General features: G+C 55.3%; 4 protein-coding genes across 22 annotated transcripts in view; 3 read left to right on the top strand and 1 right to left on the bottom strand.

The window, feature by feature from the left end:
• KRTCAP2 (keratinocyte associated protein 2) overlaps positions 1-21611 on the top strand; it is a 31395-nt gene extending 9784 nt beyond the window's left edge. The window contains exons 1-6 of one of the 4 annotated variants that reach the window (XM_050755639.1): positions 3622-3625; positions 17116-17152; positions 17480-17634; positions 17744-17807; positions 21150-21216; positions 21459-21611. In XM_050755639.1, the coding sequence (XP_050611596.1) occupies positions 17146-17152; positions 17480-17634; positions 17744-17807; positions 21150-21216; positions 21459-21579 (414 nt within the window). In that variant the 5' untranslated portion in view covers positions 3622-3625; positions 17116-17145 and the 3' untranslated portion in view covers positions 21580-21611. Of the gene's footprint in view, positions 1-3621; positions 3626-15895; positions 15900-16873; positions 17153-17479; positions 17635-17743; positions 17808-21149; positions 21217-21458 lie in introns of those variants that run through there. The other 3 variants (XM_050755647.1, XM_050755631.1, XM_050755624.1) reach the window with 3 other exon arrangements.
• On the top strand, positions 774-4884 carry MUC1 (mucin 1, cell surface associated). Of its 11 annotated transcripts, none has more exons than XM_050753493.1 (8): positions 775-918; positions 1429-1624; positions 1805-2534; positions 2634-2689; positions 2838-2974; positions 3120-3241; positions 3330-3479; positions 4499-4884. In XM_050753493.1, exons 1-8 carry the CDS (start codon positions 861-863, stop codon positions 4571-4573), a joined length of 1524 nt encoding a protein of 507 aa, XP_050609450.1. In that variant the 5' UTR covers positions 775-860; the 3' UTR covers positions 4574-4884. The 11 variants fall into 11 exon arrangements, with proteins under 11 accessions (XP_050609498.1, XP_050609503.1, XP_050609420.1 ...); XM_050753483.1 differs by having other exon boundaries at positions 1402-1624; XM_050753472.1 differs by having other exon boundaries at positions 1393-1624.
• On the bottom strand, positions 5744-16552 carry TRIM46 (tripartite motif containing 46). 6 transcript variants are annotated; one of them, XM_050753010.1, is made up of 12 exons: positions 16333-16552; positions 15356-15364; positions 15083-15159; positions 14711-14972; positions 14127-14470; positions 13287-13430; positions 13072-13167; positions 12099-12352; positions 11743-11864; positions 10422-10724; positions 8253-8550; positions 5744-6918 (listed from the first exon to the last, which is right to left on the bottom strand). In XM_050753010.1, the coding sequence occupies exons 1-12, from the start codon at positions 16397-16399 to the stop codon at positions 6525-6527; spliced, it is 2370 nt and encodes a 789-aa protein (XP_050608967.1). In that variant the 5' UTR covers positions 16400-16552; the 3' UTR covers positions 5744-6524. The 6 variants fall into 6 exon arrangements, 5 of the variants coding, with proteins under 5 accessions (XP_050608967.1, XP_050608955.1, XP_050608945.1 ...); XM_050752998.1 differs by lacking the exons at positions 15083-15159; positions 15356-15364 and having other exon boundaries at positions 16337-16552; XM_050752988.1 differs by lacking the exons at positions 15083-15159; positions 15356-15364 and having other exon boundaries at positions 15726-16367.
• Positions 7448-27817, top strand: part of DPM3 (dolichyl-phosphate mannosyltransferase subunit 3, regulatory) — a 45275-nt gene continuing 24905 nt past the window's right edge. The window contains exon 1 of the mRNA XM_050756352.1: positions 7448-7451. The gene's annotated coding sequence lies outside the window, so the exon portion shown is untranslated. The remainder of the gene's footprint in view (positions 7452-27817) is intronic.

The following is a 27817-nucleotide window of genomic DNA, read 5'->3' as shown; positions in this document are numbered from 1 at the left end:
CGGCGCGGTCCAGCCCCGCAAGGCTCCTGGTGACCACTAGAGGGCGGGAGGAGCTCCTGGCCAGTGGTGGACAGTGGCAAGGAAGGACCCTAGGGTTCATCGGAGCCCAGGTTTCCTCCCTTAAGTGGAAATTTCTTCCCCCACTCCCTTCTCAGGAGAATGCCAAGGAGGGAACCCAGGCTGCTGGAAAGTCCGGCTGGGGCGGGGACTGTGGGTTTCAGGGTAGAACTGCGTTTGGAACGGGACAGGGAGCGGTTAGAAGGGTGGGGCTATTCCGGGAAGTGGTGGGGGGAGGGAGCCCAAAACTAGCACCTAGTCCACTCATTATCCAGCCCTCTTATTTCTTGGCCCCGCTCTGCTTCAATGGACCCAAGGAGGGCAGGGAAGTGGAGTGGGAGACCTAGGGGTGGGCTTCCTGGCCTTGCTGTACAGAACCTCAACCTAGCCGTCTTTGTTCCCCATTCCCACCTTAGTTGTTGCCCTGGGGCTAAAACTAGAGCCCAGGGGCCCCAGGTTCCAGACTGCCCCTCCCCACTCCACCCTGGAGCCAGGGAGTGGTTGGTGAAAGGGGGAGGCCAGCTGGAGAACAAATGGGTAGTCAGGGGGTTGAGCGATTAGAGCCCTTGTAGCCTACCCAGGAATGGTAGGGGAGGAGGAGGAACAGGTAGAAGGTAGGGAAGGGGGAGGGGGCGGGGTTTTGTCACCTGTCACCTGCTCCAGCTGTGCCTAGGGCGGGCGGGCAGGGGGGAGGGGGGCCAGGGGGACTGGTATAAAGCAGCAGGCGCCTGTGCCCGCTCCACCTCTCAAGCAGCGCCTGCCTGAGTCTGTTCTGCCCTCTCCCCACCCAGTCCACCACCACCATGACACCAGGCACCCAGTCTCCTTTCTTCCTGCTCCTGATCCTCACAGTGCTTACAGGTGAGGGGCACAAGGTGGGGAGTGGGCTGCCCTGCTTAGGTGGTCTTCGTGGTCTTTCTGTGGGTTTTGCTCCCTGGCAGATGCACCATGAAAGGCAAGAATTCTGTCTGTGCCAGAAGGAGGGAGAGGCTAAGGACAGGCTGAGAAGAGATGCCCCCCCCCAAAGAGTGGGTGCCAGGGGCAAGCAAATGTCCTGAAGAGAAGTCTAGGGGGAAGGGAGTAGGGAGAGGGAAGGCTTAAGAGGGGAGAAATGCAGGGGCCAGGAGCTGAGGCCTGTGGGCAGACAGAAGGAGGCTGCTGCAGGGAAGGAGGCAGCCAACCCAGGGGCTGCTGAGGCTGCCCACTCCCCAGTCCTCCTGGTATTATTTCTCTGGTGGCCAGAGCTTGTATTTTCTTCTTGCTCTTATTTTTCCTTCAACCCAACCCTATTAGTTTAACTTATCACAGCTGCCACAGTCCCTGAACCCACAACAGTTGTTACAGGTTCTGGTCACACAAGCTCTACCCCAGGCGGAGAAAAGGAGACTTCGGCTACCCAAAGAAGTTCAATGCCCATCTCTACTAAGAATGCTGTGAGTATGACCAGCAGACTCTCCAGCCACAGCCCCGTTTCAGGCTCCTCCACCACTCAGGGACAGGACGTCACCCTAGCCCTGGCCATGGAATCAGCCACAGGTTCGGCTACCACCTTGGGACACGTTGTCACCTCGGCCCCGGACACCAGTGCAGCCCCGGGCTCCACCGGCCCCCCAGCCCACGTTGTCACCTCGGCCCCGGACACCAGTGCAGCCCCGGGCTCCACCGGCCCCCCAGCCCACGTTGTCACCTCGGCCCCGGACACCAGTGCAGCCCCGGGCTCCACCGCACCCCCAGCCCGCGTTGTCACCTCGGCCCCGGACACCAGTGCAGCCCCGGGCTCCACCGGCCCCCCAGCCCGCGTTGTCACCTCGGCCCCGGACACCAGTGCAGCCCCGGGCTCCACCGGCCCCCCAGCCCGCGTTGTCACCTCGGCCCCGGACACCAGTGCAGCCCCGGGCTCCACCGGCCCCCCAGCCCGCGTTGTCACCTCGGCCCCGGACACCAGTGCAGCCCCGGGCTCCACCGGCCCCCCAGCCCGCGTTGTCACCTCGGCCCCGGACACCAGTGCAGCCCCGGGCTCCACCGGCCCCCCAGCCCGCGTTGTCACCTCGGCCCCGGGCACTAGTGCAGCCCCGGGCTCCACCGCACCCCCGGGCTCCACCGCACCCCCAGCCCACGATGTCACCTCGGCCTCAGACTCTGCATCAGGCTCAGCTTCCACTCTGGTGCACAGCACCACCTCTGCCAGGGCTACCACCACCCCAGCCAGCAAGAGCACTCCATTCTCAATTCCCAGCCACCACTCTGATACTCCTACCACCCTTGCCAGCCACAGCACCAAGACTGATGCCAGTAGCACTCACCATAGCACAGTACCTCCTTTCACCTCCTCCAATCACAGCACTTCTCCCCAGTTGTCTCTTGGGGTCTCTTTCTTTTTCTTGTCTTTTCACATTTCAAACCTTCAGTTTAATTCCTCTCTGGAAGATCCCAGCACCAACTACTACCAACAGCTGCAGAGAGACATTTCTGAATTGGTGAGTATCAGCCTTTCCTTTCCCATGTTCCCCTGAAGCAGCCATCAGAACTGTCCACACCCTTTGCATCAAGCCTGAGTCCTTTCCCTCTCACCCCAGTTTTTGCAGATTTATAAACAAGGGGATTTTCTGGGCCTCTCCAATATTATGTTCAGGTATAGTTCTGGGTGTGGACTCAGTGTGGTGGTTGGAGGGTGGGTGTTGGTCATGACCGTAAGGAGGGACTGGTGCACTCAAGGTTGGGGGAGAGTCCTGAGCCAGAGCTGGGACCTGTGGCTGAAGTGCCCATTTCCCTGTGACCAGGCCAGGATCTGTGGTGGTACAATCGACTCTGGTCTTCCGAGAAGGTACCACCAATGTCCACGATGTGGAGACACAGTTCAATCAACGTAAAACGGAAGCAGCCTCTCGATATAACCTGACGATCTCAGACATCAGCGGTGAGGCTACTTCCCTGGCTGCAGCCCAGCACCATGCTGGGGCCCCTCTCCTTCCAGTGTCTAGTTCCCCACTTTTTCCTTAGTGCTGGCAGTTAGAGGGGCACCTCCTCTGGGAGACTGCCCTAACCACTGCTTTTCCTTTTAGTGCGTGATGTGCCATTTCCTTTCTCTGCCCAAACCGGGGCTGGGGTGCCAGGCTGGGGCATTGCGCTCCTGGTGCTGGTCTGTGTTCTGGTTGTGATGGCCATCGTCTATTTCATTGCCTTGGTGAGTGCAGTCCCTGGCCCTGATCAGTGCCCTCCCCCCCGCCGACAGAAAGCACTCCATGGTCTGCCATAACCTCCTATTTCCCCAGGCTGTCTGTCAGTGCCGCCAAAAGAACTACAGGCAGCTGGACATCTTTCCCGCCCGGGATGCCTACCATCCTATGAGCGAGTACCCCACCTACCACACCCATGGGCGCTATGCGCCCGCTGGTGGTACCAATCGTAGCCCCTATGAGGAGGTGAGATTGGGCCCCACAGGCCGGGGGAGGCAGAGGCTTTGGCTGGGCAAGGGTTCTGAAGGGGGTACTTGGAAAACCCAAAGAGCTTGGAAGAGGTGAGAAGTGGCATGAAGTGAGCAGAGGAGGACCTGGCAAGGATGGGGGGGCAGAGGTCAGAGGAGTTCTGGGGGACAGGCCTGGGAGGAGACCATGAAAGAAAGGGGCCCTCAAGAGGGAGTGGCCCCACTACCAGAATTCCTAAAAGAGCATTGGCTGTCCACATTCATGCTGGCTGGCCCTGGCTGAACTGGTGCCACCACAGCAGTTTTGTTTTGTTTTGTTTGCACCCAGAGGCAAAATGGGTAGAGCACTATGCCCAGGGGAGCCCTTCCTGAGGAGTCACAGGGGTGAACCCCTGTGCCCCTGATCATCTCCTAGGAATAGAGGGTAGACCGAGAAAGGCTGGTGTAGGGGGAGGTTTCCCAGGTAGAGGAAGAAGTGTCAGCAGACCAGGTGAGCCTGGGTGCCAGTTGGGTTCTTGGGAGCTTCAAGGAAGTAAGGAACCCTCCCTCCTTCCTCTCCTGGCTTTTCTCTGTGGGACCTAGTAAATAATTACTGCAGCCACCTGAGGCTGGAAAACCACTCCAGGTTGGGGAGGAGAGAGGAGTTTATTTTTCTTGCTCCTATTTTCCTCGTCCTGGAGACCTCCCTCTCTCGGTTTTACAAAGACACAGATACACACACACACACACATATGCACACACACACACACACCTACACACCTTCTTTGGCTGGAACAGCAGAGAATAGGGGGACAAGGCGGCTGATTAGAGCCAAGAAGAGGAAGTGAAGGAGAGCAGAGGGAGGAGGGCAGCCCTGTTTACAGTTACTGGCTGGTGGGGTGGCAGGTGCTCTCTCTGAATAAGCCCTTTGAGAGCTGGCCAGGACTCTGGACTGATTACCCCAGCCTGGGGTGGCATCCAGGGGCTCTAGGAGGTACCTTCTGCTCCTCACCCTGGATCTCTTTTCCTTCCACCTAGGTTTCTGCAGGTAATGGTGGCAGCAGCCTCTCTTACACAAACCCAGCAGTGGCAGCCACTTCTGCCAACTTGTAGGGGCACGTCGCCTACTGAGCTGAGTGGCCAGCCAGTGCCAGTCCACCCCACTCAGGTTCTTCAGGGCCAGAGCCCCTGCACCCTGTTTTGGGCTGGTGAGCTGGGAGTTCAGGTGGGCTGCTCACAGCCTTCCTCAGAGGCCCCACCAAGTTCTCAGAACCTTCTCGGTCTGTGGAAGCTCATGGGGGCCCTTGAGGGCTTATGCCTGGGAAGTGTTGCAGTGGGGCTCCCAGGAGGACTGGCCCAGAGAGCCCGGAGATAGCAGGGGACCTGAACAGGACTGAATAAAACGTGGCCTCCCGCTGCGCCAACTTCTGATCTTTCATCTGTGGCCCGTGGGCAGCAGGGCGGTCAGAATGTGTGTGAGAGGCCTGGGGGAGGAGACAGGGAGGCCAGGAGGCAGTAAGGAGCAGGTTTGTTTGAGAAACAGGAGATGTGAGGAGGAGGTGACGTTGGGGTATAGGGGTGGCCTGAGGAGCCACCTCTGGCTAACCCTGGCAGCACAAGCGGAAGGAGGAAACGAAACCCAGGCGGGTTTTGGAGGGCTGGCATGACTGGGCTCCGTGACTGGGCTCTGTGTGCCAGTGGCTCTCCCCTCTCTTCGCCTGGCCCACGCCCTCCTTGCCCCCTGGCACAGTGCCCCCAGGTGGCTCTATTCTTAGCTGTCCGGGTGTGAAGTAAATCCTTGGGCAGTGATTAACAGCCCAGAGTCAACAGGGTTGAGATAAGCGGAGGCTGGGTCAGATCCAGGTGCTGGCACCAGGCCCAGCCCCCTCCCTGACCCCGGCTGCCCCACCAGCCTGCTGCCCCTGGGGTGGGCTCCACAACACCCTGAGAATGGGGAAGTGGTTCTGGTTCCCTGATCCCTTTGGGCCCAGGCACATTGCCTGTCCCCTCAACCGCATTCCCCCAGGGCCTGGTGCTGCAGGGCAGGCCCGGATGCCCTGGTTGGGGCCTGCTGCCAGCAGCCAGAGAGCTATGTCTCCTGGCAGCTGTGGTGGGCTCAGGTGGGGTCAGGACACGTGTGGCAGGAGGCTTAGAGCGCCTAGCCTGGGGCCTTCCTCCCTCAGGCACCAGATCCATTGGTTGCCCCTGCCCAGAACCACAGCCTAGCACCCTGCCCCCTCCCGCCCACCACACCCAGCACAGAAACTAACAGGAATGATTGTGCTCAGGGAAAGCAGAGATGTGCCTGGCATCACAGTTTATTATTTATAAACCATGACAATAACAGCTGTTGCTCAGCACAGGCCTAGCAGAGCCCACTGCAGGAGGACAGCAGTGGGCACCAGAGGCCTTGCCTGGCCGAACCCAATGGGAACACCCAGACTCAGCTGGGTCCCCAAGGGAGACTTGGCACATTGGCGTGGGTGCGGGACAGGTAAAAGCATGCAAGAGGGAGAAGAGGGACGTAAGGGGCATGCGGCTGCAGGGGGTCGGGACCCAAATAAATAAAGCAGGATGACAGGGTCCCCTTCCCGTCACCAGGAGTGCCTGGACAGCTTCCAGCCCCAAAGCCTGCCTGTCCCAAGGCTGTAGTTCAGCATCAACAGGGCAGGGAGCTTGGCAGGGCAAGGGCAGAGCTGGAGATCATGCCCAGTGTTTCAGGTGCCCGGCCCAATCAGCCTGGGGAGCACAGGACAGGGATGGAGAAGGGGCTCTCTCCATAGCTTGGGTAACATGCCAAAGGCAGGTCATAGGGCAGACTCAGTGGGGGTGGGGGCCTGGCTAACAGGCAATGGAGAGAACGGGGGCCATCCAGAGAGATGGGCAGAAGAGAGCCCCTGGGTCAAGAGAAAACCGTGAGAAGACACAGACACGGGAGAAGGGGCAGGGCCACATGGTAGGAGAGTTTGGGGGAGAAGCTTCCAGGGGGTAACAACCCGGCGCCAAGAGGTTTGGGGGCCAGGGCCCAGGAGGACCCCAGGTCTGCATGAGGGACCTGGAAGGCTCAGTCCAGCTTGGCGAAGCCCCCAATGGTGACTTTCCTCTCAGGCTTAGTGCCCACTGGTTCCTGGAGCTGTACTGCGCCACCCCCAATGAAGCAAAAGGCAGGGCACACAGGCCCTGAGCAGTCCAGGGGGCACTCCAAGAGCCCACGGAAGGACACAGCATCCAGGAAGGAAACCCGGCCCCGCTCGTAGTCCAGGCAGATGCCCAGGCGAGGCGGCAGGGGCACTGTGCAGCCCGCTGCGGGGCCGTCCCTCCCCGTCAGCCCTGCGTTTGAGCTTGCCCCCGACCCCAGCAGGATCTTCCCCATGCCAATGGTTAGGAAAGCAAAGGGCGGCGACGCCTCCACTGTGGCATCCTCGGCACCGCTGTCGTGCCCGCTGTCCGGGTCGTACCTGCAGAAGCGGGTGTTGGGGATGAGATTGTTGAGGGATGGAGTGACAGATGAGGTACCAGAGGGAGACACTGGAAGGATGGAATGTTGAGGAGCAAGAGGTAGAAGGGATGGATTTTGGGTGTTGAGAAGAAAACGCTGAAGAGGCAGGTTGGAGTATAGGGTCAGGGGTTTGGGTTTGGTGGAAAGAGAGCACTGAGAGGAAAGCACATTGGCAAGAGGTGCTAGGGGGATGGGAAAGACATAGCATTGGTATAGCACGTGGAAAGGCGTCAAGAAAAATGGTATTGGGGAAATCATGCTGGAGAGATGGTTCTGAGGATGAGAGGACGTTGGAAGAATCCGAAATTAGTGACTAAGAAGAGAAAGGTTGTTGGGAAGGTGGGTGTCGGGAGAGAGATGAGGGTGGATTGGTGTCACAAATGAACGGTTTTAGAGGGATGCGGGGTTGGGGACAATGGGGTTTAGGAGGGGATTTGTGTTGGGGAGAAAGCATTTTGAAGAAATAAGGTATTGGGGGACAGAGTGCCGGGGAGAAGGCTTAGGATGAAAAGCATTAGTGGGAGAGTTTTAAATAGGGAGTTGGGGAGAGGAGGGTTATGGAGGTGAGATGTTTAAGGGAAGATTTTTTTTTTTTTTGGAAGGAGTTTTGCTCTTGTCACGCAGGCTGGATGGAGTGCAATGACACAATCTTGGCTCACCGCAACCTCCACCTCCCGGGTTCAAGTGATTCTCCTGCCTCAGCCTCGCGAGTAGCTGGGGTTACAGGCATGTGCCACCACACTCAGCTAATTTTTTTGTATTTTTAGTAGAGATAGGGTTTCTCCATGTTGGTCAAGCTGGTCTTGAACTCTCGACCTCCAGTGATTTGCCTGCCTCAGCCTCCCAAAGTGCTGGGTTTATAGGCGTGAGCCACTGTGCCCAGCTAAGGGAAGAATTTTAAGATATGGGTGAAGGAGGTCTTGGAGAGCAAAGGTTTTATGGAGAAGGGATGTTGGAAATGGAGTGTTAGGAAGAAAGGATACAGATGCTTGGAGAGATGGTGTATTGGTCCAGAGTGGCAGATGGTTGGAAGGAAGCAGAGATGGCTCCCTCTTCTATCATCCCTTTCCCTGACCACACACCATGCTCTGAAAATCAGTCCTCAAAAGCCCTTTTGCTGAGCCCATGCCTCTCCTGGCCACAGGCCTCCCAGCCTGGCTTCCATTCTCCTACTACTTCCTCCTAATGCCCTCCCATCCCACCCTAGCAAGTCTGTGCTCCGCTTGCCACCCCTTCCGTGCCCCTCACTTCCACCAGGACCCCCATACTCCATCCCTTCCAGAGGGGTCTGACCTGGGGCTGATCACATCGGGGGCACCCTGGAAACTTTCTTGAAGCTTGCTCTCCAGCCCGACGCCCACCTTGACCAAGTAGGAGGCTGGGTCTACGGCGCAGGCCCAGTAGCTGCGGCCCTGGGTCACAGCCACGTCGCCCAGGACCACATCCACACTCAGGTGGCAGCCGGTCAGCAGCCGGTCAGCAGCCAGCAGCAGGGGCAGCCCTGGAACACTCCGTACTGCTCGCTGGTCCTTGCTGATGGCCAGCCGCTCTCGGCTTGCACCCCAGCGGCCGTCGAGGAAGAAGTGCAGGACTGGAAGGAGGGAGAGGGTTGAGATGGAGGAACAACTTCAGGGACAAACACTGGCACTGGGGGCTGTGAGACTGCAGAACAGGGAACGCATTGCAAGGGAGTTCAGTCACCAGGAACAGGCAGGGGGTTCAAGAGAACAGGACATGGGAAACCGGAAAGGGAGGCATGAGGAAAAAAGAAGGGGGCATTCCAAATGGGCATGGAACCCCAGAGAGTTTCTGTGATGACAGTGGGCACAGAAGCCAGTGCTCTGGACCTGGCTGACTCATGGGGTTTCCTCCAACCCCTTACTTGTGGCCAGCCCCATGGACAGTTCCCACTATTCTGTTCTACCTGGTGACATTCCCATCACCATCAATCTATGCCTTCCAGCCCATACTCTGGGTTCACACCTGGCCCTTATACCCAGTCCCTACTTGGGTGGCAAGGCTTCCCTCTCATGCCCACACCCTGGAGTTCAAACTATTTTCTAGTCACTTTAGTAACATTCTTGAGCCCTAACCATGAGCCAGACATTGTACTCAGACTCCCATGCATCGTCTCACACCAGCTGAATTCTTGTAACCCTATGAGGTAAGCATTATCATTTTTTAAAAATAATTTCTTTTTGACACGGAGTCTCACACTGTTCCCCAGGCTGGAGTGCAGTGGCACAATCTCAGCTTACTGCAACCTCCGCCTTCCAGCTTCAAGCGATTCTCCTGCCTCAGCCTCCCAAGTAGCCACCACGCCCAGCTAATTATTTTTATTTTTAGTAGAGACGGGGTTTCACTATGTTGGCCAGGCTGGTCTTGAACGCCTGACCTTGTGATCCACCCGCCTCGGCCTCCCAAAGTGCTTGGATTACAGGCGTAAGGCACCGTGCCCGGCCAAAAATAAATTTTTTAAACGTATTTTATTGATTTATTGATTGAGACAGAGTTTCACTCTTGTTGCCCAGGCTGGAGTGCAATGGCGCGATCTCGGCTCACCACAACCTCCGCCTCCCAGGTTCAAGTGATTCTCCTGCCTCAGCCTCCCAAGTAGCTGGGATCACAGGCATGTGCCACCACACCTGGCTACTTTTATATTTTTAGTAGGTTTCTCCATGTTGGTCAGGTTGGTCTCAAACTCCCAACCTCAGGTGATTCACCTGCCTTGGCCTCCCAAAGTGCCAGGTTTACAAGTGTGAGCCACCTCGCCTGGCCTTTATTTATTTATTTTTTCTGAGACGGCGGAGTCTTCCTCTGTCATCCAGGCTGGAGTGCAGTGGCGCAATCTCGGCTCACTGCAACCTCCGCCTCCCGGGTTCAAGCGATTCTCTTGCCTAAGCCTCCCGAGTAGCTGGGATTGTAGACATGCACCACCACGCCTGGCTAATTTTTGTATTTCTAGTAGAGATGGGGTTTCACCATGTTGGCCAGGCTGGCCTCGAACTCTTGACCTTGTGATCTGCCCGCCTCGGCCTCCCAATGTGCTGGGATTCCAGGTGTGAGCTACCTTGCCTGGCCTATTTATTTTTTTAGAGATCAGGTCTTGCTATGTTGGCCAGGTTGGTCTTGAACTCCTGGCCTCAAGCAATCCTCCCTCCTTGGCTTCCCAAAGTGCTTGTATTACAGGTATGAGCCACTGCACCTGGCTAGTATTATCATTATCCCTACAGAAAAGGACTCTGAAGTTCAGAGAGAGTGCAAAACTTGCCAGAAGCCACTCACACAGTTGGCAAGAGGTAGAGCTGGGATTTGAACCCAAGCAGTCTAGCTCCAAAGTTAGTGGGTGTGAGACCTACTATGTTATGTGGCCTCTCTAGCGACCACCCGAACCAACCGTCAGGGCCTGGGCCCTGGCATACCCCATGCCCTTTGCACGACCACCTGTGCCTGCTCACTCACCAGGTGCTGGGGGCGTGTGCAAGTGCACATCTTCACTGTACTCGCCGTAGCCGGCCTTGTTGCAGCCGCGGACGCGCAACACATACACAGAGCCCGTGTCGGGGTTCTCGAGCAGGGCACTGGTGCCCCTCACCTCCTCCCGCCGCTGCCAGCGGGTGGGGCCCGGCTGGGCAGGCACATCCGTGCGCCGGAACTCAACGGTATAGTGCCAGGCAGGTGGTGAGTGGGGTGGCAGCCGCCAGCACAGGAAGATCTGATCATAGGCAAAGGTGCGCTGGGTGTCAATGACGGGGGCCTCAGGCACTGTTGGAAGAGACAGCGGGGGTCAGTCAGGGCCTGGCCACTGGCCTGGCATGGAGGACAGGGACAGGCAGGAAAAGGGAAAGCAGCGGGAGCCGGGGGGGTGAGTGTGGGTGAGAGGGAGCTGGGGAAGGGCTCATCTCGGGACTGGGCACAGGAGAGGCAGGGCAGGGCCCAAAAGAGAACGAGGCTGGAAAGTGCTGGGCTGGGGGTGAGGACACCTGTGTGCTAGTCCTGGGCTGCTGCTACCTCACTCTGGCCTGGAATAAGTCACTTCCCCTTTCTGGGCCTCAGTTTCCTCCCCTGTCAAATAAGGGTATCAGATCAGGTAAGTTCTGGGGGTCCTTGCAGCTCAGACATTGTATGAGTTAAGAAGAGCCCCAGGGAGGGGCAGGCAAAGGCCACTGGAGCCCACAGGCAAGAGGGCACCGAGCAGGAAGGAAGAGGACCAGGCTCAGAAGAGAGATGCAGGAGGCAGCGAGGTGGAAAGTGGGGACAACAGAGGGACAGCAAAAGCTGAGGGCAGGGGTTGGAGGTCAAGGGAAAGGAAGTGCAAGGCCAGAGGGCAAGGGTCACAAGGACAAAAGGTCAGAAGGGCCAGGATTACGCAAGCGCCTGAAGAAGGCAGAAGAGAGACAGGGCATTGGTTCAGTGGGAGGACCACGAGGTCGGGGCAAGGCAGGAAAGAGAAGGAAGCAATGAGTGGTTGGCCGAGATGTGTGGGAGCAGCGGGGTGGGAAGGGGGCCCGGCGGCGGGCAGGGCCCCCGGGGCAGGGCCGCTGACTTGCCTGGGGTGCTCCGGAGCAGAGTCCGCGGTGGCCACAGCCTACAAACAAAGAGAGGGAGAAGCAGCGCTGAGCGCGGTAGGACGGTGTGGCAGGGTGGGCTGGGTGGGAGGAATGGCTGGCCAGGCCGGGCAGGAGGCCGGGGAGGTCCCCGGTGGGCACTGCCCCCCGGGCCCGCTGCTGGGGAGGAAGGGAAGAAGGCTCTGGTTGGGCATGGGGCCTGGCCATCTCCTTACCTCGCAGGAAGTTAAGCTCTGTCAGCAGCTTCATCTCACGTCCCACGTCGAGTTGGCAATGGCGGAAGGAGGAGCTGGCAGCTGGCCGGAACGTCTGGAGGGCTTCAGTAGCTCGGGCAATCCTGGGATGGGGGCAAGAAAAGGTCAGGCACTGCCATCTGGGCAGCCACCCTTCCCCTCAATTCTCTTGCCTGCCCCTAGAGCCTTGGGAACTGCTTTGGGAGCTGGTATCAGTTTGGCCTCATGAAAATCCTCAGAACCCCAATTCTTCACCTGGAAGTACTGTAGACATTGTCCTAGATGTTGGTCACACCCATGATGTCCCTGCCCCCCTAGGATCCCATGCCCCTGAGTACCTGTTGTGCAGCTGCTTGGCGGCTTGCACAAAGCAAGGCTGGTCTGTTTCCTTAAGTACTTCCTGGGCATAGCCCACCAGACCTGAGCCATCCAGCAGGCTCCGGTGCTCCTGAATCTGGGCGCTGAGACGGGCCAGCCGCTCCTGCTGGCATTCTTCAATGGCCTGAAGCAGTGATGCCCGCTTCTCCTCCAGCACAGCCCCCAGCCCCCGCACCAGCTGTGACACCTCCTCCTTGGCCTGCTGACCACTCACCTGCCCAGGGAGCAACACCCAAAGGATGCATGACTTACTATCTTCTTTTTGGAGGCAGCACTTGTGCTGGCCTCTTTGGACACCACAGCATGGCTAAGGTTACAAGGGATCTGGGGAAATCCTGCTCACCCATTCCTACAGGGCCTGGGCTCATGGTTGCAAAGGGACCTCTAGATGGACTCAACTCCAGGTCATTTATGCCAACCTTCCTGGATCCCCACATCATAATCCCTGCCCTTTAGTGACTCATCCAAATGAACAAGACCATGCCTACCCTAATGTCCACTTTGACTGCACTAATTAATGTCCACTGGCATCTATGCCATCCTTAGTTGTCCATCCTCATGTCAGCCAGCTCAATCAACCTGGCAGAAGGTATCAGTCATCACCTCACTCTAGTACTGGGGATGTGTGCCATCTTTGGTAGGCACTTGAGCCTGAGAGCATCTGAGCTATGCATAGGGTTTTTTGAGCGACGTGTGTGGGGTTTTTCGAGCTCTCTCCTGAGCTATAGCCACCCTGCTCCCCCTGCGGCCCAGGTACAGCCTGGCCTGGGGCACTGGTGTTCCTGCAAACCTGGTTTAACCAGAACCTGGACACCTCACGGGCTTCCTGAGCTAGCAACGAGGTGATTGGGTCATGACCACCCACACCCCCTTCCTGCCCCTACTCCCAGGCAGGGACCAGGGCCCAGGGCCCACCTCCGTGCCCTCCCTCACCTCGGTGTGCCTCACGGCCTCCTCCAGCTCACAGATCTGGGTCTGTACCGTGTCCTGGTTTCCCAGGATGTATGTCAGGCTCTTTGTCAGCTTGTCCTGAGGGGGAAGAAAGAGGTGGGCATCATGCCCAGCTCTGCAGAAGCCAGCAGTTGGGAGGAGGTGCAAGAGGGTAAGAGTGTGAGTTAGCACTAGGGTTGGATAAGGGGGGTCCTTACCTTGAGGGCCTGGTAGGCACTGAGCACTGGTGTGATCTTGTGCCCGCTGTGGGTGCGCCGCACCCGGCATAGTTGACATACCAGTCGTTGGCATGTCTTGCAGTAGTGGGTCACCTCTTCCTTGTGGTCTGGGCACATAAGACCCTAGGGACACAAAGAACAATGTGATGGTCAGACAATGGTGTGGGTAAGGGTACTATGCTACCACTACAGCAGTTTGGTGCCCTCCCTCCACTGGCAAGATGGGAGTGGAGACACCCAGACACCCGCTGGTGGTGCTCCACAGTGCCACCTGGTGGTACATACTGGCATCAAAGAGAGCCTTTCCTGCAGTTTCCGGGCGGTGCCCATTTCACCAGCATTGCACCTCCTTTCATCTCTCTCATTGGGATATGTGGTAATAACAGTAATAATGATGCCAATTAATCTTAGCCTGATAGTTAATAATTAACCTTGTCCATCTTGTTTACTGCTGTATCTCCAACACCTAGAATAGCCCCGTGCACATAGGTGCTCATTAAATATTTGTTCAGTGAGTGAATGCACACAGACCTTTTCAGTGTGCAGATAGTGAACAAACATTATCTCACACCCTCCTCTCAGCAACCCTTTAGGTATGGACATTGCAGGGCAGATACTACAATCCCCCTGTAGTAAATGAGATGGAGGTCCGAAGTTGTTGAATGATTTGTCCAGTGACTTTGTTACAGATAACAGAGGTAAGTGCTTAGCATTGAAAAACCCTTCCCACTTCCTTTTGGAAACCCACAATGCCAGGCACCCCCACCCACCTGCAGCAGCATGTCCCTCCCTCCCCAAGGCTTGGAAGGGCTGGCTCACCTTGGGGCGGAAGGAGAGGGTGGGCAGGGTGGGCTCATGCTGGGCCTTCTGGGTGCCCCAGGGGTGGAAGAGCTTGAAGCACTCATTGCAGAAGGTGGCGCGGCACTCTGTGCAGCCCTTGGTGGCCTCTAGTGGTGGCGGCTTGCACAACTGGCACAGGATGGCGCCTCCCACACTCACACTCTGGCGGTACCGCTCCACCACACGTTCCAGGGTCAGGTTCCGGAAAAGCCCTGCCAGACCCCGCTCCCCAAGCTCCACATCACCTTGGCATGCTGGACACGGGAACATGATCACCTGGGGGTGCAAAGCACCTCGCTTCCTCCCAGGGTATGTCCCAAAGCCTGTGGGTGAACCAGGGAGGTAGAGGACGTGAGAGTTACAGCTGGCTGGATGTGGGGAAGCCTGTTCAATTAAATTAGATTTTCATTGTGCCAGAGCTCAGCTCTCATTAGAGCCTGCGTAAGCAGTATCTCCACCCCCTAGAAAGACAGACAGATGCCCCTGACCAGTGATGGACTTCTTCCATCTTCCTGATGAATAGCTCAGCGTTCCCATCCCCACCCTACAGGCCCCAGTCCCACCTGACTTAAGCAGTCGGTCCAGGCGGTCTGGCTTGGGGAGAGTTCTGCGGGAGAGGCGGGGGCTGCGGGTGGAAGGGGTGGAGGCAGGAGAGGTGGGCTCAGAGCTGGGGTCCCCACCATGTCCTATGTAGCCCTGCTGGCCCAAGACCTCCCGAGCACAGGCCTGGCACACGTTGTGGGTACAGGGCAGCACCAGTGGCTGCTTGTACATCTCTTGACACACTGGGCACAGCAGTTCCTTCTCCATGTTCTTCATGCTGGTCTGTGGAGGGACCAGGAGGCTAGGTCAGCGCTTGGACACCTGGGCATACCTCAGCAGCCCCTTGGCTGCCCTTGGATACCCTAGGGGTCTGAGGAAGGAGCAAGACAAGCTATCTGTAGCTTTTCCCCAGCACCTGCCTTGGGCTGGTTCACAGACCTTCCCAGACCTCTGTCCCTTGCTTCTTTCCCTGCGGCAGAGCTAAAGGCCCAGAGGAGGGACGGTTGAAGCTTGTGCCTGCTCCAGCCTCAAGCCCAATCCCCATTTCTCCAGCTGCAGCAGCCCCAGCTGGCAGCCCCCTCACCTGCCTCCATCCCCCATCTGTGGGCAGCTTGCCCCTGGCATTTTTCTCAAGGACACCGCCCATTCTGCAGCTCCATGCAGACCCCCACTCCCTTCTCTAGCAGCACCCCCATGCCGTGATTCCCGATAGTCAGGCGAAGCTGGCACTCCATCCTGCTCGCTCCATACGTCCTCCTGCCGCGGCTCCGGCCTGCGGCCACTCCAGCCTCCATTCCCCATCCTTCACTTCCCCATCGTTCTCCTCCAATCCCTCTTACCAACCCATTCCCCTTCGCCCCCATCAGGCCCTCCCGCCCTCTCCTGCAGCGCAACCCGGTCAGCGGCACCCCCTTCTCCGAGCTAGTGGGAGAATCAAGAGCCCCGCCTACTCGCCCCCTCCCCACCGGAAGTCCCATCCCCCTCTTGGTGGCGAGAGTGGGGGTCCTCAGGCTATGCCCCACCCCCACACCTCACCTTGGTCCCTCTCTTCGCAGCCATCCCGGTCAGGGGCGCAGCTGACACAAAGGAGGGAGGGACAAGGAGGGGGGGAGGAAGTGGTGGGGGGGAACACGGTTGGCACCGCCCCTGGGAGAGCCGGGCAAGGGTTGCCATGACAACCGCAGGCTCGGAAGCAGCCCTGAGTGGGGGTGCGTGGGGTGGGGTCTTGGGGAGGGGTCCAAATTGGGAACTGCACTGTGGGGCGGCTCCTACATCATCCCCCACCTGTCCTCAGTTTTCTTGGAAAATATCCAAGCTCACACTTCCCCTCCTCATAACAGCGCCTTTCCCCTGAAGCCCCAGCCCCGGTGCACTGCTGGAGGCCACCCCAGCCCACCCGCTGCGTCTGGGCTGCTCCTAGCTCCTCCTCACGCCCCAGCACACCGACGCCTTCAAGGCACTCACCTCCGGGCTGCTCCCGGGATTACCCTCTCATACCTGCATCCCGACCCTCCCAGCCGTTTCTGCCATCGCTAGTCCCCTGTCTACATCCCAGCATCTTCCTGGATCCCCACCTGTTCCAGGTCCCAGCTTGCCACAGAACCCTATACGCCCCCTCCCCTTCCCTCGACCCCACCTTAACTCACACTGATGCGGACCAGTGCGTCCATGATGGAAGTGAAGGTCTGCATATCCTCACCCTCTGCCATGGCCCTACCGTGCCCGCCCGCCCCTGGGTGCCCGATCCCGGCTGCGGCTGCGAACCCTGGGCTTAATGCAGGAGCCCAGTGGGGGTGTGAGGAGGGCTGGGGGGTGAGGTGTCACTGCGCATGCTCCAGGGACCAGCCTCGAACAGCGCCCGTCGGGGTAGGGGGTGGGAAATAATTCTCCCCACGTGGTTCTCGAAAGCCGGTCGGGGGGTTGGGGAATATGGAAAGGTATTTGAGGGGGGAGCCATTTCTTATATTCTCGTTTTTCATTGGCTCCTAATTTTACTCATATAAAGCGGGGGATTAGTTTCGGAGGAAAATGGGTTCCTGATTGAGAGCACTAAATTTTGGGTTGAGAGATGTTGAGGCAATGGTCATGGGGCAGGGAGGTTTGAGGAACGTGCACTAGAGATGACAGAAATGGCAAAGAAGACAGAGATGGGATAGATGCCACAGGCACGGGCCCAATGACTTAAAGAGATAAGTGCAGCTTGTACAGAGTGGCAGCAGACGCACCAGGTATGAGGAAAGCCTGGGGACCAGGGCGGTGGCCGAGGATGCCCCCTCGACGCATTATTTCCTCCCTGTCGCAAGAGGGCGCTGCGTCCAGGCACTGAGAGGACGAAAGAGGAGAACGCGGGGAGCAGCAAGTCCGCGTTAAGCGCTAACGCATGCGCATAGCTAACCGCACCCGCCTCAGCTTCCCTTTCTTGGCCAGAGGCGCCGGTTGGACTCACGGGAGGGGCATGATGGGTAACGGGACTGGTGGGGTCCCCAGGAAGTGCTAGAGGGGGTCGGGGTTTGGGTGGAAAAGCTTTCCTTGTCCTCTCCTGGCAGAGCTGACGTGTCCTGGGTTCCACCGGGAGCGGGCATTTCCACTGGACGGGAGGGTTCGGGGTGTCCGGGGCTGGGGAATACCTAGGGGTTGCCGCGCGGTGTGGGGAGTTGGGGCATGTGGCTGCAGTCCCGGGAGTTCTTGGAGGGGTCGGCCCACCGAGCTTCTGGACCGGCCGATCTGCCCGTAGCTTGCCGGAGGGAGGGCGGAGCCTGACTCTCCGTCCCTTCTCCCATCCCCTCTAGTGGTAGGTACAGGCACCTCGCTGGCGCTTTCCTCCCTCCTGTCCCTGCTGCTCTTCGCTGGGATGCAGATGTACAGCCGTCAGCTGGCCTCCACCGAGTGGCTCACCATCCAGGGCGGCCTGCTTGGCTCGGGTCTCTTCGTGTTCTCGCTCACTGTATCCTCCCTGCGGTTGGAGGGGGCGGGCCACGTAGGCATGTGCCCTTCCCCTTCCCCACACAGCTCTGCCCCAGTTGCACGCCCTACTCCTTAACTCCCTCAACCAGGCCTTCAATAATCTGGAGAATCTTGTTTTTGGCAAAGGATTCCAAGCAAAGATCTTCCCTGAGAGTAAGTGAATATTGGAGCTTGAGTGTTTGAACTTTCTCCTCTTTTTTTTTTTTTTTTGAGACGGAGTCTTGCTCTGTCGCCCAGGCTGGAGTGCAGTGGCCGGATCTCAGCTCACTGCAAGCTCCGCCTCCCGGGTTCAAGCCATTCTCCTGCCTCAGCTTCCCGAGTAGCTGGGACTACAGGCGCCCGCCACCTCGCCCGGCTAGTTTTTTGTATTTTTTAGTAGAGACGGGGTTTCACCGTGTTAGGCAGGATGGTCTCGATCTCCTGACGTTGTGATCCACCCGTCTCGGCCTCCCAAAGTGCTGGGATTACAGGCTTGAGCCACCGCGCCCGGCAAACTTTCTCCTCTTTAACCTCCTGAAACATGATATTGAATTTCCAGATGCTTAGGTATTAAAGGTTGTTAAGGAGAAATAGATTTACTAAAGCTGTCTGAAAACAGATGACGCTTTTCGATTCTGCATCTTGTATAGCTCCTGGAGTTGGAGCTGGAAGAGAAAGCCTTTGAAAGCAAGAAACTTTGGTACCTTCTGGCCAGCTCCCAGGGAAGGTTTGAGGGGAATAGGCAAATTTCGGCTGATGTTTTGCATCTATTCGCTGGGAGGTGGTCCTTGGTCCCACCAGAAGCAGCAGCAGGACCAAATTCACTGTGGAGTTCTGATGTGAAATTGACTCAGTATTAGAGAATTCTACTTATTCGAGGAGATTGTGAAGAGCCTAAATACTAGAGGCACCAAATTTCCACGGCAGCAGGAATCCTGACCAAATCAGAATAACTGTTAGATTATTTCCTGTTTGGAATAATTCTTGTTCAATTGCTCATGTAATCAAGAATTGATTCAGTTATTTGGCCGGGCGCGGTGGCTCACGCCTGTAATCCCAGCACTTTGGGAGGCCAAGACGGGCGGATCACGAGGTCAGGAGATCGAGACCATCCTGGCTAACACAGTGAAACCCCGTCTCTACTAAAAAAATACAAAAAAACTAGCCGGGCGAGGTGGCAGGCGCCTGTAGTCCCAGCTACTCGAGAGGCTGAGGCAGGAGAATGGCGTGAACCGGGGAGGCGGAGCTTGCAGTGAGCCGAGATCCCGCCACTGCACCCCAGCCTGGGCGACAGAGCAAGGCTCCGTCTCAAAAAAAAAAAAAGAATTGATTCAGTTATTTATGGAGAATTAAGTTTATAAAGCAAATTAAGCATCACGACCAGATTACTTAAGGAATGCCACGTGCTCATAAATTCACAGCAGATGCAATCTCATGTAAAACCTTCATCTGGCAAAACAAAGATCTATCACAGTTGCCCTTAATCTTTTCTTTTTTTTGAGACAAGGTTTTACTCTGTCACCCAGGCTGGAGTGCAGTGATGTGATCATGGCTCACTGCAGTCTTGACCTGGACTCAAGCAATCTTCCCACCTCAGTCTTACCTCTTACCAGTAGCTGGGACTACCAGTGAGTGAGTGCCACCATACCCAGCTACTGTTTTAAGTTTTTGTAGAGATGGGTTTCACCATATTGCCCAGGCTGGTCTCGAACTCCTGGGCTCAAGTGATCCTCCTGTTTCAGCCTCCCAGAGTGCTGGAATTACAGGTGTGAGCCACTGGGCCTGGCTGCCCTCATTTCTTTGCCCCACTCTAGGACTTGCTTTCTCCGCATAGCCCTTTCGCAGGCTTCAGAGTTCCTTCCATCCAGTAGCCCTGGGACTTCTCTCTGTTAGATTTTGTTTCTTTCCATATGTATTATCTTCACTTGCTTCTTTTTTTTTTTTTTTTTTTTTTTTGAGATGGAGTCTCGCTCTGTCACCTATGCTAGAGTACAGTGGTGTGAACTCAGCTCACTGCAGCCTTTGCCTCCTGGGTTCAAGCGATTCTCCCGCCTCAGCCTGCCGAGTAGCTGGGATTACAGGCATGCGCCACCATACCTGGCTAATTTTTTTATTTTTGATAGAGACAGGGTTTCACCATGTTGGTCAGACTGGTCTTGAACTCCTGACAACAGGTGATCCACCCACCTCGGCCTCCCAAAGTGCTGGGATTACAGGTGTGAGCCACCGTGCCCGGCTTTTCAGTTGCTTCTGAAAGAAACCGTTGGCTGGGTGGGATGACACGTGCCTGTAATCCTAGCACTTTGGGAGGTGGAGGCTGGCAGAAGTGCTTGGGCCCAGGAATTCAAGACCAGCCTGGGCAACAGAGAGAGACCCTGTCTCTACAAAAAGTACAAAAATTAGCCGGGCATGGTGGTGCGCACCTATAGTCCCAGGTACTTGGGAAGCTGAGGTGGGAGGATCGCTTGAGCCCAGGAGGTCAAGGCTGCAGTGAGCTGAAACTGCACCACTGCACTCCAACCTGGGCGAGAGAGTGAGATTCTGCCTCAAAAATTAAAAAAAAAAAGAAAAAGATGCCATTGTGGTGGGGCAAAGCTCTTGGCCCACTTCGCCTTCTCTGCCCTCTCCACTTGGGCAGGTGCAGCCCTGTGTGTCCTTGCTTTTGTCCTCTCATCTTCTTTCCCATCATATTCCAGGTAACCTAAAATCATTTCCTGCCCCCATGAACAAGTGAATCCAAGCACTCTGCCCTCCAACCTGTGTCCAGGGAGCAAGGCCCTCAACTTCCACCACCGGTCACCCAGCTTAATGAATTGATTCTCATTGTCTGGCTTCTGTCGGAAAGGGCTTAACTGGGTTCCCCAAATGGGAACACATCTTGCCCTTCAGACTCTGTTGTCCATCACCTTTCCTTTTCCCTTTTATGGGAGGAAAGCCAGGATAGGGAAGTTACATGAGATTTGGGGCAGAGCTGATTAAAAAAAAAAAGCATACATCTACATCCATGTTTTTTTTTTTTTCTTTGAGACAGGGTCTCACTCTGTTGCTCAGGCTGGAGTGCAGTGGTGCAATCATAGCTCACTGCAGCTTTGAACTTCCTGGCTCAAGGGTTCCTCCCACCTCAGCCTCCTGAGTAGCTGGGACTACAGGCATGTGTACCAGTGTACTACCATGCCTGGCTAATTTTTTTTTAATTCAATTTTTTTTTTTTTTTTTTTAAGAGATGGGTCTCACTTTGTTGTTCAGGCTGGTCTCAAACTCCTGGCTCAAGTGATCTGCCCACCTCAGCCTCCCAAAGTGTTGGGATTCTAGGTGTGAGTCACCGCACTCAACCTCCTACCTCCATGTTCTGGATATCATTAAGGTCATCTGAATCCTCCTGCTGTTGTCATGCATACCCTTCTAAGCAGGTTCCCCAGGATTCAGAGAGCCCCGGATTTCTCCTGGACTCCATGTGCGGATGCGTAATATTTCCATTCTGACCGTTGCCCTCCTTGTTTCTTCTTGCCTCCCTAGTTCTCCTGTGCCTCCTGTTGGCTCTCTTTGCATCTGGTCTCATCCACCGAGTCTGTGTCACCACCTGGTATGTTCCTGACAGCTGGGTAAGGGGTGTAGCATTCTGTTCTTTGGCACTGGATCCTACTCTGATGGTGCCAGACATTTTCCTTCCACAGCTACCTCTCCCTCTGTTCTCCCTCTTTTGTCCTTCCCCATTTTCCTAAACTTGAACTTGGATTCTTTTCCTGATGCTAGTATCTTCCCTAGAAGGCACCGGGCTGGCAGCATGCTCACTGGTGCCATGACCTTTCTGTCTTCACCATATAGCTTCATCTTCTCCATGGTTGGTCTGTACTACATCAACAAGATCTCCTCCACCCTGTACCAGGCAGCAGCTCCAGTCCTCACACCAGCCAAGGTCACAGGCAAGAGCAAGAAGAGAAATTGACCCTGAATGTTCAATAAAGTAGATTCTTTGTAGCTCTGTGAGTTGTGATATGTTGTGGACCTCATCTACCAGTGCCCAGCTTAGGTGTACAGAATGTTGAGACATTTGGGCACCTTCTGTTTTCAGACCTTGGGAATGGTGAGGCTTTCCTTACTCCCACATTCATTTTTACCAATTATCTGTTGAATACCGTCAGTGCTGCTGGAGTGGCATACACTTGTGTGAGTCTCATCATGGAAGAAAAGTGCATGAATGTTCTGCAGTCGTGATCTTTGGGGAAAGGGATAAAGGCTGCAAGGCAGGAAGGCCGGCCCGTCAGTACCAGAAGGGATCTTGGAGCAAAAAAGTAAAGGAAGGAAAGGTCCTGTACACCTATACTGTTTCATGGGATTCCACGTGGTATCTTTGCCACTCCAGCTCCCTGCCTTGAGCAAATGAGCCCCCTGCTGCAAGTGCATAGATGGGACCTCTCTCCTGATGCTGTCCCTGGGACCTATCTGTTCTACTCCAGAAAGAACATATGCCTGTGTTTAGAAAGACTCCCCAGGTGGTCAGCTGCTCCTTGCCTGTTTATTCTGGTGCCTTCATTTTTTTCTCCGTCTTGTAGCCAAGACACTGGGAACTTCCTAAGTTGTAGCGAAGTATATAAAACAATAGGAGCAAGGACATCAACTTCCGAGCCAACCTTGATACAAATGCAGGTGGCTACTTGCACCCTGCCCTGTCTGTGCTCTGTCATGAGGAACAACTCGGTGCAGAGTGCCTGTCCTAGGTGCCCTCCCTTGTGCTGAATGGTGTGGGTTTTAAGGTACACACCTTGTCTTGGTCAGTTTTGTCTTTTCCAGAGCCTGATAATGGACAATAAAGACAGTGGGTTGGGCCAGCCGCGGTGGCTCAAGCCAGAAATCCCAGCACTTTGGGAGGCCGAGGTGGGTGGATCACTTGAGGTCAGGAGTTTGAGACTAACCTGGCCAACATGGGGAACCCCATCTCTACGAAAAATACAAAAATTAGCCAGGTGTGGTGTTGTGTGCCTATAGTCCCAGCTACTTGGGAGGCTGAGGCACCATCTGCGCTTGAACCCAGGAGGTAGAGGTTGCAGTGGGTGGAGATTGTGCCACTGCACTGCAGCCTGAATGTGAGACTCTGTCTCAAAAAAAAAAAGGTGGGTTGGTTGAATGAAATAACCTGTCCTGACAAACAAAATCCTGTCCATAGGTGCCTGAGTTAGGGAATAAGACCCAGTGAAGGTGAAGAAGTGAGTAGATGAGTTTTGGTCAAGGATTAGAGGCCACCCCACCCCACTCCCATCTTTGGTCAGAACCCTAGATACTTGCCCTTCTGTAACCTGGCCAAGGAGGAAGTGCTAGGCAGTTTATCCAAGACGCCTGCAGGGGGCGCTATGGATTCACGTCTCCCTCCTGGAGGCTAGCGGCACCCTCCCAGACAAGCTAACCCTGAGGGCCGGGAGTGGCATTAGTTGCTGCTGGGTCTGTCAGTGTGGAAGCCAGCCTTCTTGGAAGACTCAAAAGACTGGTCCATTTGGAAAGACTGAATCCTGAATTAAGCCTCTTCTCCCCCTAGGCTGGGATTGGAGGCGGAAAGTTCAGTAGAGACCAGAGAGAGCCTCCCTGAGAGGATGGCCACTCTGAACTCTGACTCACCGTATTGATGGTTGGGGAGGGCAGTGGGTTGTGATATATGAGATCCTGTGGGAGAGGACGAGGTTGTCCAAGTTGGTCTCTGGGCTTAAGGGGAGGCTGGGTTGGTTCTAAGTCTCACTGTCAAACCTCGACTTTGCCCTAACCCAAAGTGGGAGCACTGGGCAGAGGGTCAGGTCCCAGAGCAGGTGAGCACAGACACAGCCTAGGGAGGGGAGTGGGGAAGAGGGTGGCGCGGGGTGGGTGGGGAGTCTAGGGATCCCGCCAGCAGAGGGCACCATGCCTTCCACAACGAGAGCTGGCTTGGGTGGGGACCAGCAGGGAGTATCATCTCTATGGCTAGAAGAGAGTGGGGAAGAGCCGGAGAGCAGGTGCCAGGGCAGTGCCAAGGGATCTGAGCACCTGCTGCCACCCACTGCATAGGCACCAGGGGCAGCATGTGGTCCAGGAATAATGACGCCTTCCTCAAGAAATGAGTGCATTTACAAGGCAGGTTGGCGCCAACGTTGCAGCTCTGCACCCTGCCTGGTTGCAGGCTGGCTGCACCTGACCTGCCAATTAACCCTGGCAGGGGTATCACAGCCACCTAATCACCATAATTAAGTAAGGGGGTGTGAGGACTCCATGGCTGCCAGATCCCTGAGGGTGAGAAGGGCAAAGGTGCTAACCTCTTGGCCCCTGGACTCCTGGGGCTCAGTTCCACCCCAGAGGAGGCGGTAGGCCTGAGGGAGAGAGAGGCGTCCCCACCCCTGGGGGACAGAGGGAAGCCAGATGTTTCCTCCTGCTCCCTCACACGTGGCCCTGACACCCGCTGGCGCCCACAGCCAGCTCCGGAAATAGGAGTAAATAATGCAGGGGATGGGGCTGCGGGGAGTGTGGAGGACAGTGGGAGGGCACTGGCTCTGTGGGTTCCTGGGGGCAGAAGTGATGCCTCCAGAGAAAAGGGAGGGCAGTGGGAATGTGAGACCAAGGGCAAGGAGGCTGAGTCCCTGAGGACTGGCACTTAGGCGGGTCAGGGCGTGGGGGGGGCGGGGGGGGGCGCCCAGGGCAGGCAGGGAGGGGGAGTCTGCGCCAGGCCTTGGCTCCAGCCCTTTCCGGCCCTTATTGTCCTTGGTGAGAACAGGACGCTGTCCCGTTCCCACTGCCGGGCTCCCCCAGCTCTGCTCCCCAGGGGCTCGGGAAGGATGTTGGGAAACAAGAGAGAGCCAGAGACCCGTAGAGACAGAGATGCTGAGAGACACAGAGACAGATACAAAGGCGAAAGGTTCAGTCAAAAGCGGTCATTGAAGCTTATTGTGAGCCCAGTGGGGCCTGAGCGCTGTGGGAACCTGGAAAGAATGGGAAGCCTGGAGGCCCTGCCCTCGGGGACCTCCGGGCTGGCCTGCCCTGTGCGCACTCCTCCTTGACTTAGGCTTACTAGGATCTGCCTCCCAAGCAAACAATGGTGGGACTCTCACATAGGCACAGTTGGGGCGCTTAATAGCTCTGCTTTAGGTACCTTTCTTTGCTTTTCTCCCAGCAGACTGGAGGTTCCTCAGGGGGTAGTGCCGGGATCAGGATCAGGTTCCCAACTCCACCCCCGCACCTCCCACCCCCAGGGCTGAAAGCCAGCTGGCCACACAGAGGTTGCTCTGTAAATGCTATTTGGTTGAGTTCCTGCAGAGGCAGAGAGAGAAGCCCCCCCAGTTGGCCCTATGGTTAGGCATCCCATCACCTCGGGTGAAGGGTCAGGTGGAGGAGGCCTGACCACTGGCAAAAGGCAGAGTTCAGAGCTTTTGGCAGGGTTTGAAGAGCCAGCTATTCCCACCCCAGCCTCTGCAGGGGGCCAGGGGCAGGGTGGGAAATGACCCACAGATCTCAGCAACTGCTCCCTTGGAGACAAGACTTCTGAAAGATGGAGAGAAGTCTAGGTCCCTACTGTCTGTGGAGGTTTCAGATACACTTGGAAATGAAAAACAGGCACGTTTACATTTGATAAATTAACTTTTTCTTTTTTTTTTTCCAGACCGTCTTTCCCAGGCTGGTCTCGAACTCCTGGCCCCAAGAAATCCTCCTGTCTAGGCCCCGCAAAGTGGTGGGATTATAGGTGGGTGCCACTGCACCCAGCCAGATTAACACTTTTTCACACAAAATTGCAATACAATTATGCTATCCACGAGACCCCTTTTTTATTTTTTGAGACAGAGTTTTGCTTTTGTTGCCCAGGCTGGAGTGCAATGGTGCGATCTCGGCTCACCGCAACCTCCATTCACCTCCTGGGTTCAAGTGATTCTCCTGCCTCAGTCTCCTGAGTAACTGGGATTATAGGCATGCACCACCACACCCAGCTAATTTTGTTGTATTTTTAGGAGAGACGGGGTTTCACCATGTTGACCAGGCTGGTTTCAAACTCCTGACCTCAGGTGATCAGCCCGTCTTGGCCTGCCAAAGTGCTGGGGATTACAGGCGTGAGCCACCGCACCTGGCTATCCAGAAGATCATTACAGAATTTATAGAACATTTTCCTTTACAGGGAACTGCAGGTCCTATTTTATAATTTAAAGTCTTGTGACAGGAACTTAAACAAATTTACAAGAAAAAAACAACCCCATTAAAAAATGGGCAAAGGGGCTGGGCTTGGGGTCTCACGCTTGCAATCCCAGCACTTTGGGAGGCTGAGGCGGGTGGATCATGAGGTCAGGAGTTTGAGACCAACCTGACCAACATGGTGAAACCCTGTCTCTACTGAAAATACAGAAATTAGCCAGGCATGGTGGTGAGTGCCTATAATTCCAGCTACTCAGGAGGCCGAGGCAGGAGAATCGCTTGAACGTGGGAGGTGGAGGTAGCAGTGAGCCGAGATTGCGCCACTGCACTCCAGCCTGGGCGACAGAGCCAGATTCTGTCTCAAAAAAAAAAAAAAAAAGAAAGCCTCCAAAAGTGGGCAAAGGACATAAACAGACACTTCTCAAAAGAAAACATACATGTGACCAAAAAACATATGAAAGAAAGCTCAACATCACTGATCATTAGAAAAATACAAATCAAAACCACAGGGACACCATCTCATGCCACTCACAATGGCTATTAAAAAGTCAAAAAACATCCGGGCATGGTGGCTCACGCCTGTAATCCCAGCACTTTGGGAGGCTGAGGCAGGTGGATGTCTTGAGGTCAGGAGTTCCAGACCAGCTTGACAACATGGTGAAACCCTGTCTCTACTAAAAATTAAAAAATTAGCCAGGCATGGTGTTGTGTGCCTGTAATCCCAGCTATTCGGGAGGCTGAAGCAGGAGAATCGCTTGAACTCGGGAGGCAGAGGTTGTAGTGAGCTAAGATCCTGCCACTGCACTCCAGCCTAGGTGACAGAGCGAGACTCTGTCTTTAAAAAAAAAAAAAAAAAAGTTGAAAAACAACAGATGCAGACGAGGTTGCATAGAAAAAGGAACACTTTTACACTGTTGGTGGGAGTGTAAATTAGTTCAACCATGTGGAAGACAGTGTGGTTATTCCTCAAAGACCCAGAGGCAGAAATACTATTTGACTCAGCAATCCCATTACTGGGTATATACCCAAAGGAATATAAATCATTCTGTTATAAAGATAAATGCACGTGTACATTCATTGCAGCACTATTCACAATAACAATGACATGGAGTCAACCTACATGCCCATCAGTGATAGACTCATAAAGAAAATATACACCATGGAGGTACATATACACCATGGAATACTATGTATGTATACGCCATGGAATACTATATATACCATGGAATACTATGCAGACATAAAAAGGAATGAGATCATGTCCTTTGCAGGGACATGGATGGGGTTGGAAATCATTATCCTCAGCAAACTAACACAGTGACAGAAAACCAAACACCACATGTTCTCACTTATAAGTGGGAGCTGAATGATGAGAACACATGGACACATGGTGGGAACTATACCACTGGGGCCTTTCAGAGGGATAGGGGTAGGGGAGGGAGAGCATCAGGAAGAATAGCTGATGGATACTGGGCTTAGTACCTGGGTGATGGGATGATCTGTGCAGCAAACCACCATGGCACATGTTTACTTATGTAAACTTAAAATAAAAGTTGAAGAGGCCAGGCGTGGTGGCTCACGCCTGTAATCCCAGCACTTTGGGAGGCCGAGACGGTGGATCACCAGGTCAGGAGATTGAGACCATCCTGGCTAACACAGTGAAACCCCGTCTCTACTAAAAAATACAAAAAAAAATTAGCCAGGCGTGGTGGCGGGCGCCTGTAGTCCCAGCTGCACGGGAGGCTGAGGCAGAAGAATGGCGTGAACCCCGGGGACAGAGCTTGCAGTGAGCCAAGACTGCACCACTGCACTCCAGCCTGGGTGACAAAGCGAGACTCTGTCTCAAAAAAAAAAAAAAAAAAAAAAAAAAAGTTTAAGAAAAAGAAATGTCTTCTGATAATAGGCAAACCAGATTCATTGTACTATTCTTTCTACTTTTGTGTGTGTGTGTGTATATAGCTATTCTCCTGCCTCAACTTCCCAAAGTGCTGGGATTACAGGCCTGAGCCACCGAACTCGGCCTACCTTTTGTATATATTTGAAAATTCCAT

This window comes from Macaca thibetana, chromosome 1 (genome assembly GCF_024542745.1).
Source record: "Macaca thibetana thibetana isolate TM-01 chromosome 1, ASM2454274v1, whole genome shotgun sequence".
NCBI classification, from domain to species: domain Eukaryota; kingdom Metazoa; phylum Chordata; class Mammalia; order Primates; family Cercopithecidae; genus Macaca; species Macaca thibetana.
The sequence above is the reverse complement of the archived record's forward strand: the minus strand, read 5'-3'. Positions and strand labels throughout refer to the sequence as shown.